Genomic DNA, 17900 nt, shown 5'->3' with positions numbered 1-17900 from the left:
GGCCTTGTTTGTCACCGCTGTGGGATTACAGAAGTTTCTAAAGCATTCCAGTGCTGACTTTCTACTTGAGGGTGTCAAATACTTCCAAATGGGTGTTGCACGGCCGAGTTGTGAAGACAACATGTCATCTCAAGAGTGTTGACCTCAGGCAGCTCTGGTTATCCCAGGCTGTCTGAGGCTGTTAACTTATTTATAGTTGGCTCGAGGAGAACATGTTGAATAATACAATGGAGGAGCCAGACAGACTGGACTGCAGCTGTAAAGAGGCTTCAGTCAGTGGTGCAGCTTCACATGTACCTTTGAGGCTGATGTAAGTGAGCACAGACTGTTTGTATGAATGAACACATGTCCATATATGTCCTGTGCAGGAGAGTTATCATGAGAATAAAGCTCTTGGGTGAGCCGAGTTCAAATCTGAATGACTCTCATGAATGGCCTAGACATAATGAAGATAAAATGTATCATGACACGTCTTCTTTGATAACAATAAATGCTACGATAACCACTTTAAATGCATCTGTGCCTGCATTTCCTTATCTGTCACAACAATATTATAACTCATAAATGTGCCTTAGTGTCAGTGTTAGAAATATATACAGAGAGGTGACAAATTAAAGGAAAAATCAACATAAAAGCTTCAAAGCTCATTGGTATTGATTCTCTAAGTTTCTGCAACTTCACTGGAGAGACGAATACCATTATTCCAAAAGATAGTCCCACATGTGACGTTTTTATGACAGTCTCGATGTTCAGTTGGGCTCTTGTGACTGTGAAGGCCATAACAAATGATTCACATCATTTTCATCAAACCATTCAGTGACCCCTTGTCCTCTGTGGATGGTATCATTGTTATCTTGGAAGAGATCACTTCCATCAGGATAGAAACGCTTCATGAAAAATAAAGGTGATCATTCAGAACAATTTTCTATTGATTTGCAGCACCCCTTCCTTTTAAGTGAAGAAGTGGACTCAAACCATGCCATCAAAATGCTCCTACAGCACAACAGAGCCACCAGATCACCTCATTATAGAGGTCAAGAGTTCAGGTTTTTCCTTTAATTTGTTACCTGTTTGTGCACTGGAAGCCACACAGTGACACTGCATTTAAATAAATACAGCTCTGTTTTTCATATTTAGAAAAGAAATCTGTAAAATGCATGGATTTTTAAACAAATCCGTTGCAAAAATGTAAAGTATGTAACTTTACATTATAAGAATATATTATTTCAGACCAGAAAATGCCATTTTTGAACAGCTTGGACTGTTTATTTAGAAAATGTTATGCCCATTTGTTAAGAAATGTAAAAACAAACAAACAAGCTAACTAAAAAAAAACAGCAAAAACCTGGCAGCAAAAATATGAAAAAAACTCATTAAAATAAAAGTCTCAGTTCGTGCTTGTGTTACAAATAAAGTATGTGGTTGTTTTTTAGAAGTTGAGCGCTTTTATCTTGTAACAATTATTAACAAAGTGTAAAAAAAAGCTTTAAAAACATAAAAATATTACAGATACAAGATCAAAAATATAATAAAGTGAATGTAAATTAAAATTGCCATCATTTCCCCTGTATACAGGGGAATCATTTCACATGTATATAATCATCATTTCACATGTGTGTGTATGTATATATATATATATATATATATATATATATACACACATACATATACATACATATATAGTGTACTTTAAATGTACTTATGTCGTGTTTCATTGAAATTATTACATTAAAAAGATGTTTTTACCAGTCAGAATTTGTAATTCTACTTAAATTTGGTCATAAAGCTACAAGGAAAACATACAAGGAAAAATCCAAAGTGAATATTTTTATTTTTAATGTCTTTTTTTGTTGCTGTTGTTTATTTGTCACTCCAGTATCTCAATATATTTTCCGAAATACTTGCTTTTCTTTGTTGTCTTCTATTCCTTTCTGTATTCTGTGTTCATCAATGTGCACACAGTGCTTGTTAATGTTTACATTTCTAAGGACACAAGTCCTCTGCACATTGCAACAATTCAGAAAGAAACTTAAAACATGCAGGGCTGTGAGAACACAATTTTGTGTGTGTCCTTTACAACAAAAGAGCTTTTGCTGCAGGTCAGGCTCATGTTCTTTTCTTTATCACCACTTTTCCAGCTAACCAGCATTTATTTCCTGAACTGTTGCATCTATTTCATCCTAATCAGATCTAGGACATATAAACTGATGTTATCATGATATCTGCTTTTTGATAATAAATATTGCCTTAGAGTTGCTGTTATCTTAATGGTCTATGAAACTCCAGTTTGTGAAATGTTCAGGCAACATATTCTTGATCAGAAATAATAAAAGACTTGCTGTTAATCAGTGTTAAACTCCTCCAACCAGCAGCTCTCATCCTGGGATGGTAACAAGTAATTGAGCGGGTAACTAAATATTCAAAAACACTACGTAATCCCAGAGTACATTGCTCCACTGTCTGCATTACCTAATCCCATAAGCCATCGCGGGGGGCGGGGATATGGCTAGTTGTCAGAGCAACCTGCATGTCATTAGACAAACCCCGCCCTCCAAATCATCTCCAGCCAATCAGGAGCCGTAGAAATGACATCATTGTTATTTTCAGTCGAGCTGCAGCTTAGAGGTGGATAAAGTTCGTCTCCACGTTGGAAGTGATAGAAAGTATAAGCCGTATTCAGGCGGTGTTTCTAGTTTTTTGGGAGGGAGGCTAAATCAAAGAAGACGCTGGAGGTGTGAAAACACTGAGGCTCGGCGGCGGAAGAACCAGACTTTTGTTGTGGATGACCGCACGGAGCACAAAAGAAAAGTTTTCTCAGGACGCAAAGTTGTCAAGTGAGTTGAACTTCAACAATAGAGAGACTCTACCGCAGGACAGTTGGGAGGCTGTCACGGGACACATGTAAACAGCCGATCTGGGGCTCTTTTTATTTTCGTTTAAGGAGAAAGAAACCCTCCCTCAGGGCGATCAAAACTTTATGTCCAGAAAAATGGAAGCGACTTTCTACGACGACGCCGTGAACGCGTCCAACTCTCAGCATGACGGGACGGCGGTGTACGGCTTCAACCCCAAAACCCTCAAACAAACAATGACTCTCAACCTGAACGACCCGAAAAACTTTAAACCCCAGCTGGGCGCTAAGGCCCTCGACATCCTGACGTCCCCTGATGTCGGGCTCCTGAAGCTGGCCTCGCCTGAACTGGAGAGGCTGATCATCCAGTCCTGCAGCGGGCTCACGACTCCCACCCCGACCCAGTTCGTCTGTCCCAAGAACATCACGGACGAGCAGGAGGGCTTCGCTGAGGGGTTTGTGAGGGCTCTGGCTGAGCTCCACTACCAGCAGCACATGCCCGCCGCGCACTCTGACGCACAGTCCGGCGCGTCAAGCGGCGGGGGCGGCGGCGGCATGGCACCCGGCTCCTCTGCGTCTGAGAGCGGCGGGATCCCCTACAGCTGCACGGTACGCACGGAGCCACCGGAATACACAAACTTGAGCACTTTCTGCCGGGCCGCGGGCTCTGCACCTGCCAGCGAGAGACACCCGAGTTTCCCAGCCGCCCCGCAGCCGTCCCACATCCAGCGGGACCACCAGCTGGCGGCCGCGCGTCACCCGCGGCTACACGCGCTCAAGGAGGAGCCGCAGACGGTGCCGGAGATGACCGGGGAGACCCCTCCGCTCTCCCCCATCGACATGGAGTCCCAGGAGCGCATCAAAGCGGAGAGGAAGCGCATGAGAAACAGGGTGGCCGCGTCCAAATGCCGGAAAAGGAAGCTGGAGAGGATCTCCCGACTGGAGGACAGGGTCAAAAACCTGAAGAGCCAAAACACGGAGTTGGTTTCCTCCGCCAACGTCCTCCGGGACGAGCTGGCTCTACTCAAGCAAAAGGTCATGGACCACGTTAACAGCGGCTGCCAGCTCATTTTGACGCAGCAGCTCCAAGCTTACTAGACTGCCAAGAGGGGAGAGGAAGAAAAAAAAGACATTGCTTGGGGACCAAATGCAGCTTCAAGTGGCCTGTTCAGTCTTTCAGGGAAATCCCTGCGTTTCAGCGCGTTTTTTTTTCACCAAATTATCCGCTCAGACTGAATCCACGCGGATGGTGACTGACAAAACACTTGTAATTGGTCAGTACGGTGAATAATTTCAGAGCAGAAACTTATTGCACAGCTCAGAGGAAATTTTTGCTCTAAATCTGCCTCTGATGCGGCCTGTTACATATTTCTGACAATTCTGTTTGTTTATTTTTTTATCCCTTATTTCCAGCTTAAACTACAAATCCAGTGAAAGCAGAGTGTTATGGAAAGAGTCCATACCTTATCTCTTGATTGTGGCCCATCCTGCATCCTGACAGAAAAGAACTGAGAGTCGGATCGTGTGGGATCAAACTGCAAATACACGAAAATACAATGTGAAGCTCTGCAAATTTCCCACTATGTCCAGTAGCAAAGTATGCATATAGACTTGAGTCAAGCACTGAGTATCCCATGCACCGGCTACTATATGTACAGAATAACACTAACAACAACAAAAAAGTTTCAAACCTTTACGCAAGGACTTTTATAGGTGTGTAGCGTTTACTGACAAAAAACTGCCTTACTTTCTTAACACTTATGTTCATACACCTTTGTGATATAGGTGTAAGTCATGCTAGACCTTAAATAACACTTTGTAATAATATTTGTACGCAGTATTTTGAGCACTTATCTGTAAATATGACAAAAAAATTAAATAAAAAAATGTTGGACACGCGTCATTATGTCTTTGTGCATAATTAATAATTAATGCAGCAGCAGATTTGCAGATATTCTCACAGGGTGTTATGAGGAGTGTTTGTTGTTGGAGGAACTGGGGCGGACGGGAGATTGAGTCACCGCTGCGCTCTGAGGTGCTCGTAATGGTTGGCGTGTCTACACGGACGCTGATTGGACGAAGAGGCGTCGGAAGCGAGCCGCAGGCAGCCAAATATGGCAAAAGGTCCCGAGTGTGCACTGGGACGGGTGTGTGTGCGTGAGCGCGCCTCTGAATCACCGTCCGTCCTCCCACTACAGCTGGTGACTCCTGCAAGAAAACCTACGAAGCAAAGGAGCACATACTTGGGAGGAAACACAGGGAGTGATTACAATTTATTCTAAAAGATGCATTTTTTTTATTTATTTTCTGAGCTAATCTTTGCAATATAAATAAAAAAAACATTGTAGAAAAAAGTAGAAATGTATATACAGTTAACCTAAACAGATGGACAGGTGCTTGAGTGTACAGACCCTGTGGACCACCAGCACTGACACCAGAAACCAGTAAAATGTTTTAGGAACAACTATGAGATAATTTCAACATATGGTCAGGAGGAAGGCAGCTGTCCGGCACATTTTAAACATCCTACACACCCAACTGTAAACCAACGCAGGTGTTTTCACTTACTGAGCTCTTTTCAGTTCCGTGCGGCAGATAGAGCTCGACCGACCTCGACCTCCCAGTTGCACCTGCTAAGACGGTATGCGATTTATACAGAGCAAAAACGTAAACGCAACCTGTAATATGGCATGAAATTCACTTCATTCTTTTTAACATAGAGGGAAAAAGCACTTGCTCCAACACAAGGCATCTCTACAATAGGATAGACATCATGAAACAACCAAATATGACTCTGTTGGAAATGATAACAGGTGAATCAAAAGTGAAACACAGTTAAAAAGGTTGTCAATGCTGCTTGTGGAATGTCATCCCAGTTTTCCTGAATGACTGGGTGAAGTTGACAGACATTACAGACGACAGGATCATGGTGTGGCAGACTGTCAATTGTGATTTAAGACAAAGCAACTCTTTGTAAATCTATTTCTTGAATCAGGTGCGTATGGAGAAAAGTTTCTGATAGACTCTTTGCCAACGTCTAGCTTGCAAAATGACATTTATTACCAATGTTTCTGGGCTAGACCTTTATCGGCCAACGGTCCCATTTGATGAAGGGATCCCACCAAAATGTTGCTAATGAATATATTTGTGCAAGTCACAGTGTCTGTTACACCATGCTGTCTGAAACAATTTATTCAAGCTCCATTTTAAGGCCTCTTATAGTCACTGGTCAAACACGTGTCTGTGTACGGGTCACTATCTGATCACAGTGCTTTAAAGCCACGCCTGAAAAAGATATGAATGAAATCTAGGAATGAGAATTTGTCACCAGATGAGCAGCTCAATAACCTTTTGTGCACACCTGGCTAAATGTAACCCCATCTCTGAGTCAGAATAGGCGGCCATTTGCATGCTGCGTTTAGATTTTTTGTTCAGTCACATCCCCCGACTTCACCCGACATGAGATCCAGTCAGCTATAATGAAAACTCCTTCATGTAAAGTGTGACTGTTTAAATATCTGTTATCTTTTACATACTGCAGTCTGATGTGACCTATTCATGTACCCACTGCTGCACAGGTAGATATAAGCTGTTTGGTATTCTTACAGTGTTGTAGTTGTGGTTCATATCTGATAACACCAACAAGATCAAATAGTTTTAAAGGGTATTAAAACTTCTTACACACAGACGGCTAAACTCAAATACCGTGCAATGTTGGTGGGACGTACTCGTAGCTTCTTGTATATCCTAAAATTAAGCTCACAATTTATTTTTTTCTACTAAATTAAACTCTCAATATTAAACAGAAGGGACAGGATTTTCAAAATAATGGTTTTCTGCCAACTAATATGGCTGGTAGAGCAGACGACAGTAAAGCAGCCACAGTGATAGCTTGCCAGCTTCTGCCCAATCTGTGATCGCAGCACAATTATCTTTCAGCCATCCTCCATCTTTCTGTGCAACACAGATGTGATTTACCAAGTCTCACAAGGTCTTTCTTTTCCATTGGTGCTTTGTTTTTGGTTCCTGGTTTTGTCTGCAGTCCACATACAGTCTTGTGTCAGTGGTTCTCAGCTGACCAACATGCCCTCTTTAGCAGCCAGCCGCTGTCGGTGTACGTGGTCCTGCTCCAGCTCTTCGTGACTCGGGTGCCAGAGCCGAGACAGGATGCGCTCCATGTTGAGGGCATACATGGTGTGGGAGGGCATCACTCCATGGTGAACCTACGCCGGACAGACATTAGAAATGTCAGACAAAACTACTTGATTCAAAAATGTGAAGAATTACAGAGATATGCAGCAAACACTGTTCATCCACGTGACAAAAAAGCAGCATCTAAAGTATGAGATAGCAAAGTATTAACACTAGATACTGATGTTGAAAAAGCTAAGAAGCAAAAAGTCATGACTTCTGGTTGCAAATAACAGCAGAGTTTAGCAGTTCAGTTGCTGATAAATCTGTAGATCAGAGATGTCAAACTCATTCCACAAAGGGCCGGTGTGGCTGCAGGTTTTTGTTCCAACTAAGCAGCATCACACCAGACCCGACTCATTTAATCAACCGATCTTAGTCTCCAGACAGGTGATTGGTCAGACTCTGTGCTCTAGGCTACAGCATTTAGTTCCAACATATCTACAGCACACAGTCTGACCAATCAGCTGTCTGGAGACTGAGATTGGTTGATTAAATGAGTCAGGTCTGGTGTGATGCTGTTTAGTTGGAACAAAAACCTGCAGCCACACTGGCCCTTTGTGGAATGAGTTTGACATCCCTGCTGTAGATGTTTTCCTCAGTCAATGGTTTGAGGAGGTTTCTCACTATTTTGTTCAGAAAATAGTGCCTTTTAGAATGAACAAATGCATTAAAATCCCTCTACTTTGTTCAATTAAAAGTTCGTTTCTCCGTAAAAACCATCATTAAGACACCAAACAACAGCAAATCTTTACAGACAAGCTCGAACAACAGCACTTTTCTTGAAAAATTACTGAACTGACTAACTGTTTCAGCTGTATTATAGAATACAGAAAGCATCAGTCACACCGAAGCATTTGATATAACTTGTGTAAAATGCGAGCAAAAACTAATTCCACAGATTTTTAAAAGTGCAATATGGCATGAGGACAACGCAGACATGAGATATCTACATGTTTGTAAAAAGAACCTCACCTTTAAACTCTGAATATAATTTTGCCCGTTTGTCTGGGAATATCAAAATTCTACCTGATAAATTTCATTTAGGGTTGTTCCAAAGACACTAAATGCTTTATCTGATAAAAGACGCTGAGTCCAGAGACACGTATCGGCACTTTTCGTTACCTGTAAAGCCTCGAGGAGATCAAACATGCTGATCGGAGGGAGGGGAGCAGGAAGACCGTCAGCAGAACAAGCCAGTAAGTGCACAGCTTGTTGCTCAGCCTCATCAGGTGACACTTGAGGTGGTGGACCGGCTGGGAGAGAAGCACTTGGAGGGGGACTAAAAGAAAAAAGACAAAGTTGACTGAAAATAATATCTATGTGTGTTTGAATATGAAACATGCCTGTAATCTGTATAAACTACTATTAATCTTTATTGATATCATAAGACCAGTTAACTGTAAGTAGAGCAAAGTTTAATAGGTAGAGTTAAACATTTCTACGTGCATCACCTCCTTTCTCTTATATTGAAATTGCACAACATTGCTCATAAGGCAGTAAAAGCTGGAGTGGTGCCCCTACCATTCAGTAACACTGTGGTAAGCAGCAAGGCTGTTTTTCAGATAAGGCTGAGGTGTGACGTCGCTGCCAAATGCGTAGGGGAAATGACCATCTCGTAGTCGGTACGCCTTCCTCCGCGTGATCACAGCAGTCAGGACATCTTTCAGGTGGTGCTGAAATAAATCAGAGAAGAATCAAGGCTTTCATACACTTCACTTCTGGTCACAAATTGACTCAACTTCACGGTTTTGTACGGCTGAAACTGAGTGAATGCTGACGTGTGTAATTGTGAGAATCTACACTGTCCAGACAGTTTGAGATAGGTAGTGGAACTGACTCATTTAGCAAAACCTAAATCATAAAATTATATAAACAGCAGAGATAAAGCAGGTTAGTTATAAAGAGTCATGGGTTTTAAAATGTTTGATAAGAAGTTGTACAATCTGCAACTTTGTGGACTGCTGCTGTTAGCATATTAGTCAAGCTAGCTCCTACAGAAGATTTCTAAAGCCCCATCACATCACATCTCGTGATACACCTGCTTTTGGAAATTCCACATAAGCAAATGTCCCCATAAGACTTTGGTCGATCTCCTGAGAGAACACAACTGTCAGTCCTTCATAATAGACAGTACGAAAAAGAAATTCATGCATACATTTAAGTCACTTTATGGATGTTTAAATACACAATGTTAAAAAAAAGTCAAGTTGAAGATGAAAAAAAAAGTTTTCTCAGCATTCTCTCATATTTTATACATTTGCACTAAAGGTATGAGCCAATTGTGAAGTTTTCTCACAAAAATTAGATTTTCAAGTAAGAAAATAACTAGTTATATTTATATATTCATATAAATACTACCTCGAAATTTTCAGAAGCAAAATTCTGTGAAGAATTTTGAAAAGGACCCCATTAAATATACTCTATGACAAAGTGTACAAGGACGCAATGCACTGCACTAGAATACATACAGGGTTTCTGCAGAAATCAGCCAGTCAAATTTAATGCTTTTTAATACCATGTTAATGCTATACTGTAAAAATTTTAATGCCAAGACCGTGAACTCAGCAAATTACACGAGTTTGATTTTTGTAAAAGATGATTTTTGTATGAAAACAGTCCCTACATTTCACTGTTTCTGAATCTGGAAACCACCTCTGACCACCCACGGGCTGCAGTTATTCTCTGAAATCCACGTTTTCTAGCCATTTTTTGCTGGAATTTGTATTTCCCCATTTCCCAGCTCTCCTCCACCTGGTCCACGTTAAAAACACGCAGATTTTGGGCGCCCGTATAGCTCATCGGGTTAAGCGGAAAACCCATATACAGGGGCTTGTCTCCTACCCTTGGCCCTTTGCTGCATGTCTTACCCCCCACTCTTCTCCCCCGTTTCCTGTCACTCTTCACTGCTACTGTCACAATAAAGCTGAAAAAAGGCAAAAAGAAAATATCTTAAAAACATGCAGATTTTGGCAATTGTACCCGATCGTTCAGAACAATTATCGCGATGCTTCGGCATGTTTACGCAGATGCACATATCCAACGAATCGCAGTCTATAATTAGATATTATTTTATTATTATTGTCAAATAGTTTTCTTGTAAACTGCAGAAAGAATTTTTAATGCCACTGAGACTAAAATTTAATGATTTTTAAGGCCATTTAAGGCCTTAACTTTCACAAAAGAAACCCTGACATAAACAGGTACAAGAAATCCCCGCTGGAGGTAACAAGTGAAATACTGTACTGTTATCCGCACGCATGCATTTCAACATTTATGTACATTGGTCACGGGACACCATCCCCTGTGGTCTTCTCGTAGACAGTTTCTACACACCTCTACTGCGTGGATCATGGTGCCGATGGCATCGTCTGTGATGTTATCCAACCCCAGCTCAAAGGCAGTCACCATCATGCGAGCCTCCAGCTGGCCCCGTGTGGGCAGCAGCATAGTGTGGGCGCTCAGACGCAACTCCTCCTCCTCACCTCCCACCTCCCGTGGGCTGAACGGCTGGGCAGCACTCAGAGGATTCTGAGGCTGGAAACGATGCTGAAGGCACAAATGGAACATACAAACACCAGAATTATACAGTCAGTCAACTGTTCAAGCACCTAGTGATCAATTTAGAGGCCAATAACCATGAAAATCTTCATGTCCAGTCAAAGTTTAAGTAATTAACCTACTTAAAATGTTAGCAGAGTCGCTGTTAACTTAAACTTACCTAGATTCTACAGTGATAAAAATGAGAATAAGAACTTACATCAAATTTTTGTCTGGAGGAACATTTCTTCTTCCCTTTTGGTTTGCCGGGCTTTGAAGCACAGCTACCTTGCCACTGTAGCGGTCCAGTGCCCTCTAGAGGCAAGAAAAAAAACACACAAGAGGCATTGAAACAAGTGCTTTTTAAAAGAATATTTCCATACAGTAAAATATTCAGAATTTCATATATTGGTAACCTTTAACTAATTTCAAACAAATTAATAACCAACAATATGTTTAAATACAGTAGATGGGTACAGAATGAATCCATGCACTTCAAATTCAATCATTATGAAACACAAATTTAACATAAACAGAGGCCCAAACGCAGCTTTAGAAATATCTGGTTATTTTAAAAATCATACCTGGTGTGGAGACAATGATCTGGCATCGTGTGAGAATGGCCAGGAGGAAATCATTATGAACATGGACTGAAGAAGAAGAAGAGAAACAGAATAAGCCACACTTTTTACAGAAACTATCACAGCTGAGAATAGCTTTCTCCTGGATACTCACCATTCTCTTGTGCCAACAGACGACGTGCCTCAATATCAAACTCTTCCTTGCTGATTTTTTGTTTGAACCATAGCTTCAGATTTGCCCAGTAGCTGCAAGGAAGTAACAAAGACAAACAATCAGTACAGGACAGACATGAGCTACTCACTTAAGGTACAGCTACAACATTCTTTTAACTGTACACAGAAAGTTTTGTCCAGGATGACCATGTGTCCCATTTGATTTGGAAGTGCACGGCATTTTTATCCCTTGCCCCACATAATGAGGCTATGTTTCGATTGACTGAAGTATTAAAATGTAAACACTTCTGGATTTTTGTCAAACAGCTTTCAAGAAACATTTTTAGAAAAGTTTCTCATTAAAATGTATTTCTTTTTTTTGCATACTACCCCAAACTTGCTCTCAATTCTATACGCTATAAAATTTTTCTAAATTATCCGTTGTACATTCAAAGGAGTGGAAGTCATGGGTTAAATTTCCTATCAAGAACTTCTCTGCTCTATTTTACTACACACAATTCAATCAAATAAAAACGTTTTTCTAAAATAACAGGTGATTTTACTTGGTCCATTTTTCAGCTTCACCACAGCAATATTATTATGTGTCTGGATGTGCTATACACCGTGACGTCTCTAATCATTAAAGTCACTACCAAAATATGTCAACAGGGAGCAAATTAACAATGGAAACACTAAATTTATTGTACCAGAATGGTGATACTGCATAAATGATTATAACAAGTGGACAGAATTACATTTTTGAAACTGTAAACAAACATAGATGTACAGATGTCCTGCCTTTAAGTGAAAATTTTCCTATCAAATACACTGCAGCATCTCTTCTCCAGTGCTGTTCTGAATGGTGTTGTTGTAAACAAAATATTAACTATATCTGTATCAGTGTCTGCATATCAGACACTTCATTTGCTTACTACAAAACAAGAAACTGGGATATATCTGTATACGATTCACTGAATGTCATAGATTTCAAGAAGCCTCTATACTACATCATCAAAAAAGAATTCCAGAAATTCAGCTAGATTTTTAGTGCCCAATTTTGCCACTCCTATAAGAAACGTTCTTTTGCACCCCTGCTCCTTGGTGATCTAGGTGTATACGACCAAATATTCAAATCAGGAGTATTAAACAGCTGCTTTGCGCCTGTTCCTCCCTTTTAGTTTCACTCACTGTGGGGACTCTACTAAATTATACATTGTTTAAGTGCATGCAAATATTAAAGGTTAAGACAAGAGGATGTAATATAACTCACGTTTGTTATGCATCACCTCTAGGGAATATAATAAACATTGCACAGCTGTCGAAGTCTTGCCATAGTGATGACTGCTGCTGAAGAACAACGCTGCAAACATTAGCAAATGCTAGCTAGGTGCTAATGCGCAAAACAGCGTACTTTACAAATTGTTCTGTATTTAAGAGGCGAACAAATGGGACAAAATACCAACCCACAAACAGCAAATATACACAAACACAGATTTACTTACTGCTTCACGTTATCGCCTATCGCATCTGTTAAATTCTTCTTTGCAATCTCTAGCTCGCTAGCATGAGCCGCCATGGCGTTCATGAACGGCTACAAATGCGTCATCATTCTGCGACACCGACCTTTTTTTTTCATCTTTCCCTGTAAACTTTATGGTACTAAAAAAGTTTTACAAACACGGTGAAAAATAGCAGCACATTTTAGAAATGCGGTATAATTTATTTCGTTTTTTTTAATGAAACACGTTCCAAATATTGGCAAATGAAAATAAAAACAGTTCTAGATAAATAGATATCCTTGGGGGGCACCATCAGCAAGGCAAAATAAACAAAATCAAAATGGGGGGGAAATAAGTCCTTTCCATTGATGAATGACTCAAATGATTAAAATTACAGCTGCAAGAATTGACTGATTAACTGATTTGTCAACTGCCAAATTACTGTCCAAATACTTTGACAATTAATTAATTAATGGGTTTGAGTAATTTCTTTAGAAAAATAAATAATCTTAATTCTCTGATTCTAGCTTCTTAAATGTAAATATTTTCAGTTTTCTTTGCTCCTCTGTAACAATAAACGGAATATGTTTGCGTCGTGGACAAAAAATGACATTTGAAAACTTCATGTTGGTCTTTAGGAAACACTGATCAACATTTGACTAATCAAGAAAATAAACAAATAGATTAATCGACAATAAAAATAAAATAATGTTAGTTCCATCCCTAATTAAAAACCACCATACACTATGAAGACAAAGGTATGGTTTGGTAGTAAAACTACTCATCCACTAGATGGCATTATGGTATGATTTAAATTCTGTACAAACCAGTCTAAATGGTACAATTTCTAGCTCTTTCCTCTACATTCATTCAATGTCTAATTTTGTAAAGTCTTACCTTTAATTTTAAAATTACCTTGGTAATTTGTTAGAGCACATCCTAAGTGCTGGAGAGTAGTGCCTCAATAATAATATTTAAATTGCTTGTGTAAATGTACAAAATTACAAATATTGTAGAGTTTTTGTGTTAGGGAAAATGTGTCAAATTAAAAAAAAAACATTGTGGGATCTTAACCTTAATATTTAAATTAGTATTTTATATAATGTGGTGGGTTTTTATCATAAACTTGGCAGATAAATTCATGCCAATCTTATTTCTTTACTGGACGGCACTTTGGCTCAAAGTCTGTTGATTTAAATATTCTTTGTAAATAAAGATAACTTGATTTGACTTTTACAAGGCAGACTCAGCTGTTGTGTAGCTCATTATTTGACAGATTCAACATGTTTTACTCCCTAAACATAGCTGATAAGGCGCTGGCGCCTGAGCTGATGTGTTTCAAATATGTCTGTAGGCTCGGGTGCAACTCCAATCAATGCCAAGAATGTGACTAAAGCCTTAAAAAAAATACATCTCATGGACAGGGAACAGTGCTGCAACCCTGTGCAGCAAAGTTAGAGTAAATTTTATTTGTCTCTTTTCCAGGCACTAGGATCTTCCTGCATTTTACTGCTCATTAAAGTTCATATAAAGGGGATTTGTTTTTCTGGTCCCCTGACTCCAAAACTACCACTTTTAATGATCTCAGTAACTTCTTTCCAATATAGCCTAGCCAGCTGCCAGAATCTGAGTGGTTTTATCAAAATTGGAAAAGGGCTTTGTTAAAAATATTTCTATTAAATCAGACATTAACAGCAGAAATTCCTGCCCTGTTAAAAATTCACTCACATCTTCAGCTAAACTGGAATACAGCAGTTAAAATATGACCTCCTACTTCTACTTGTCGAGAGCAGAGAATGTATATCTTATCCTATCATCAAAATATAAGTTAAATTCTCCACCAGGCTGGATGTAATGCACTTCTGTGGCTTCTTCTGTTGTCCTTTGTGGCACTTTGGCTCATACCTCTCCGGAGCAGGTTTAGGCTGGGGGGCCCTTTTGTTTTTCCCTGTTCTGACTGTGGTATAAAAACAGTTGAGCAGTCGGGGTGAACGCTCCTTCGGCTCTGTCTCCCCAGGCGGTCGTGAAGTCTTAAACAGACCTTCATGACTCACGCCATTCATCACAATAAGTGGAATCATATATCCAGAACACATACAGTTAACAGCCATACTGTAGGCTATTAGTGGGACCTCAGCTCAGTGAGTAATGCTGACTCTACAGTGTTCTGAGGTCATGCTTCTTTACAGAGGCGACCCATTTGATCATGTAAAGGGTTTCAAGGTTTGAGTCTAGAATAAACAAGCATGTCATAGCAATCACATGAACAATGAAAACCATCTGCATTTTTCAGCCACTAATAGACGTATTTAACAGACTAAATGTCGGTTAATAAGCAGCTGAAACTCAAGGAGCACACTTCTCTGGGCTCACATATCCCTTTGTTTGTTATCTCTGGGTTGTGATCAGCGCTTTGATCGACTTATTTCTGTCAAAAAAACCTCAATAAAATAAATCTCATTTTCACCATCTCAGTCGTTGCTTGTGTGCTTCACGACTAAATAAAATATCATTCCATTGGATGTTTTATCCCAGTAAGAGAAAGTGGAAAGTGCAGCTGCCTGCAGCAATATGAGCCTGCCCAGATCCTTCTAAATGATCATCCATCTCAAACAAGTGTCTGTTAAGCTTTAAATCTAAAGGGCACTTAGAAACAGACTTAGTTGTGGAGCCGTTTAACCGTCCCAGTTCGGGCAAAAATTAGTCATGGTGCTTATTTTCAAAGAAAACAGTTCCACATCCTGTCTGTTGATTTTCTGGTCGACACTGAGCTTTTGATTACTAACGAGTCACTCTCACGGACATTCCCCAACAGCAGATGTCTTTTAGCAAACAGCAGCAAACTGCCCAGACATCTTCCGAGCCCGGTGGTGAAATTCGTAGACAGTGAAGCTTCACTCAGTGACAAGGAAGGCTTTCACTTCTCAAACTTGCAGTGGTCGTCAAAGGACCACACTGCAGCAGCACTCGGCCATCCCCGGTCTGCTGGCCAGGTATTTGAGGTGGAACAGGCCCGAGTGTGGTCCCTTTAGCGGAGCCAAGGATGTCACCTTCACTGTTCCAACGCCGGTCTGTGCAGGAGTTGGGTTTTTGTGGGCTCATCGCTCATTTCCATATCCCCAAGTGGTTGCATAGAATGTGAAGGTTCAGTGTGTGGTGGGTGAAGTTATTGGAAGACTTCGGTTACCGCTCCCGTGGTGATGGAGCAACCCACACTGGCTGTCTGTGGGGTGGTGAGCACCGAAGATTTAGAGGCAGCTTTGTGACAAGAAGGTGGCTTGGGGTACTTTCAGGGAAAATGCGTATTGAAATTAAAACAATGCTCTCATCATATTTACATTTGAAAAGGGGTCTGTGAAAGAAGTACATAATCCTGAACTGCTCCAGTAGAACTGCTTAGCGGCCAGCGGTAGATGACGGCATGGGCAGAACATACAGCCTGAATGCACAAAAAAGTATAGGAAATAAAGAACCAGTGTGTTTAGATGGTTTGTGGTTTAATGTAGCTCTTGAAAGAGTGTCTCACCCTGCACTGTGGAAAAATGTTTGTGCGGATTGATCACTGACTTTATACATAGATGGACGAACACGCTGATGTCAACTGCCGGTTTCCTGAAAAGTAGTTTTGAAGCTCAGCTTGGCAGAGCCATACTCTTTTTAATTCCTGATGAAGTCGAAAACCGAGTGAGCTTTTTAAAAATCCCCGCCCTGTGCTGTTGTCAACAACAGGGAAATCAGCTATAGAGACTAAAACTGCTTCTTGAAAGAGGCTGTAAACATGTTAAATTCTGCTGTAAAGTTGGACATTTTAACATGCAACTATGGAGTTTGGCTTGCTTTTGGAGCCAGCCTCAAGTGGCCATTTGAGGAACTGCAGTTTTTGGACAATGCACTGGTTTCATTTTTTTAGCCCGTTTGTATTGCCTCTTGGGGTTAACGGGAAACAGTTATCAATTTTTGGAGCCACACGTATTCACACTTTGATTGGATTTCTGTTTAGAGGATTAGTTTCACATTCTCTGACATGTACTTATTCCCTTTCTCTGAGAGTAAGATGAAGATACCTCTGTCATGCATAGACGTGCATATATTTTGGGTATGGGAGTACATCCACTTCAATATTTAGTACAAGAGTGTTTGTCCCCCCAATAAAGATGTAATATTGCCGATGAGTTTCACTTTGAAAAAATGCTCCACAATGACTCATACAACAATGCAGACACATGCAAAGAAGGCGCAAATTGGGGCATAAAAATCCACCAATGTGAAGGAAATAGTGTTTGACACTTAAAATTTCTGGAGGAAGACCACAAGAGCCTGCCATGTTTTAAGAAAACCTACTTCCATGCTCTAATGCCACAGGCTAAAAGTGAAGGAAAAGCCAGCAGTTAGCTTACATTAGCACAAAGACTGAAAATAGAGGGAAACACCTAGTTTAGCTCTGTCCAAAGGAAACAAACAAAAACCTCACAAATTAACAATGCATGCAATTATAACCAGCGAAGTAACCAAGCTGTAATAATATCAAGTTACCTGTTACTGTAATGGTTTACTTAGCACTTCTTTACTTCCAACACATAACTATTGTTTCCATGAACATAACAAATGAAATATAGCGTGTTACCTTTCTAACAGCAGCCATTTTGATATGAAAAAGTGGGCTACACAGGTACTACTAAGGACATAAATCAAGACTCTGACCAGAAAGCTTTATGGATGTTTTTAAATACACTTGTCTTTGCCAGTTCATGTCAAAAAAGCTGCTGTGAAAAAGTTCTGTTAGTGAATTTTAGAAATGCTGGTAGAGTAAACCGGCTACTTCCAGTCTTCATGCTCATGTAAGCTAACCTGCTGACTGGCTCTAGTTTTAAATAGAGATATGAGAGTGGGCTCAATCATCTTGTTCTACTGTCCAAAAGAACTAAATTATGATAAACTATTCCTTTAAGTACAAATGAAGCCCTAGAGTACAATTGTGAATATACACCCCCTGTCAAAAGTTTTGACATTTCTCATTGAAATAAATTAGAACCCGTCTCAAAACTTTTGACGGGGGGTGTACATAAGTCTTTCAGTTTTTGTGCT

At 40.3% G+C, this 17900-nt stretch overlaps 2 protein-coding genes across 2 annotated transcripts; one reads left to right on the top strand and one right to left on the bottom strand.

Moving 5' to 3' along the window:
* Nucleotides 1-2612: 2612 nt before the first annotated feature.
* On the top strand, nt 2613-4754 carry LOC110950743 (transcription factor Jun). The gene has a single exon (XM_022193498.2). It carries the CDS (start codon nt 2978-2980, stop codon nt 3947-3949), a length of 972 nt encoding a protein of 323 aa, XP_022049190.1. The 5' UTR covers nt 2613-2977; the 3' UTR covers nt 3950-4754.
* Nucleotides 4755-5111: 357 nt separating this feature from the next.
* Nucleotides 5112-12931, bottom strand: tada1 (transcriptional adaptor 1). Its single transcript, XM_022193497.2, has 8 exons — nt 12819-12931; nt 11318-11409; nt 11167-11232; nt 10803-10897; nt 10379-10591; nt 8567-8718; nt 8168-8324; nt 5112-7074 (listed from the first exon to the last, which is right to left on the bottom strand). Exons 1-8 carry the CDS (start codon nt 12899-12901, stop codon nt 6922-6924), a joined length of 1011 nt encoding a protein of 336 aa, XP_022049189.1. The 5' UTR covers nt 12902-12931; the 3' UTR covers nt 5112-6921.
* Between the last annotated feature and the right edge of the window lie 4969 nt (nt 12932-17900).

The sequence above is a fragment of the Acanthochromis polyacanthus genome, chromosome 9 (assembly GCF_021347895.1).
Source record: "Acanthochromis polyacanthus isolate Apoly-LR-REF ecotype Palm Island chromosome 9, KAUST_Apoly_ChrSc, whole genome shotgun sequence".
Lineage (NCBI taxonomy): Eukaryota > Metazoa > Chordata > Actinopteri > Pomacentridae > Acanthochromis > Acanthochromis polyacanthus.
This window is presented reverse-complemented; position numbering and strand designations above follow the sequence as displayed.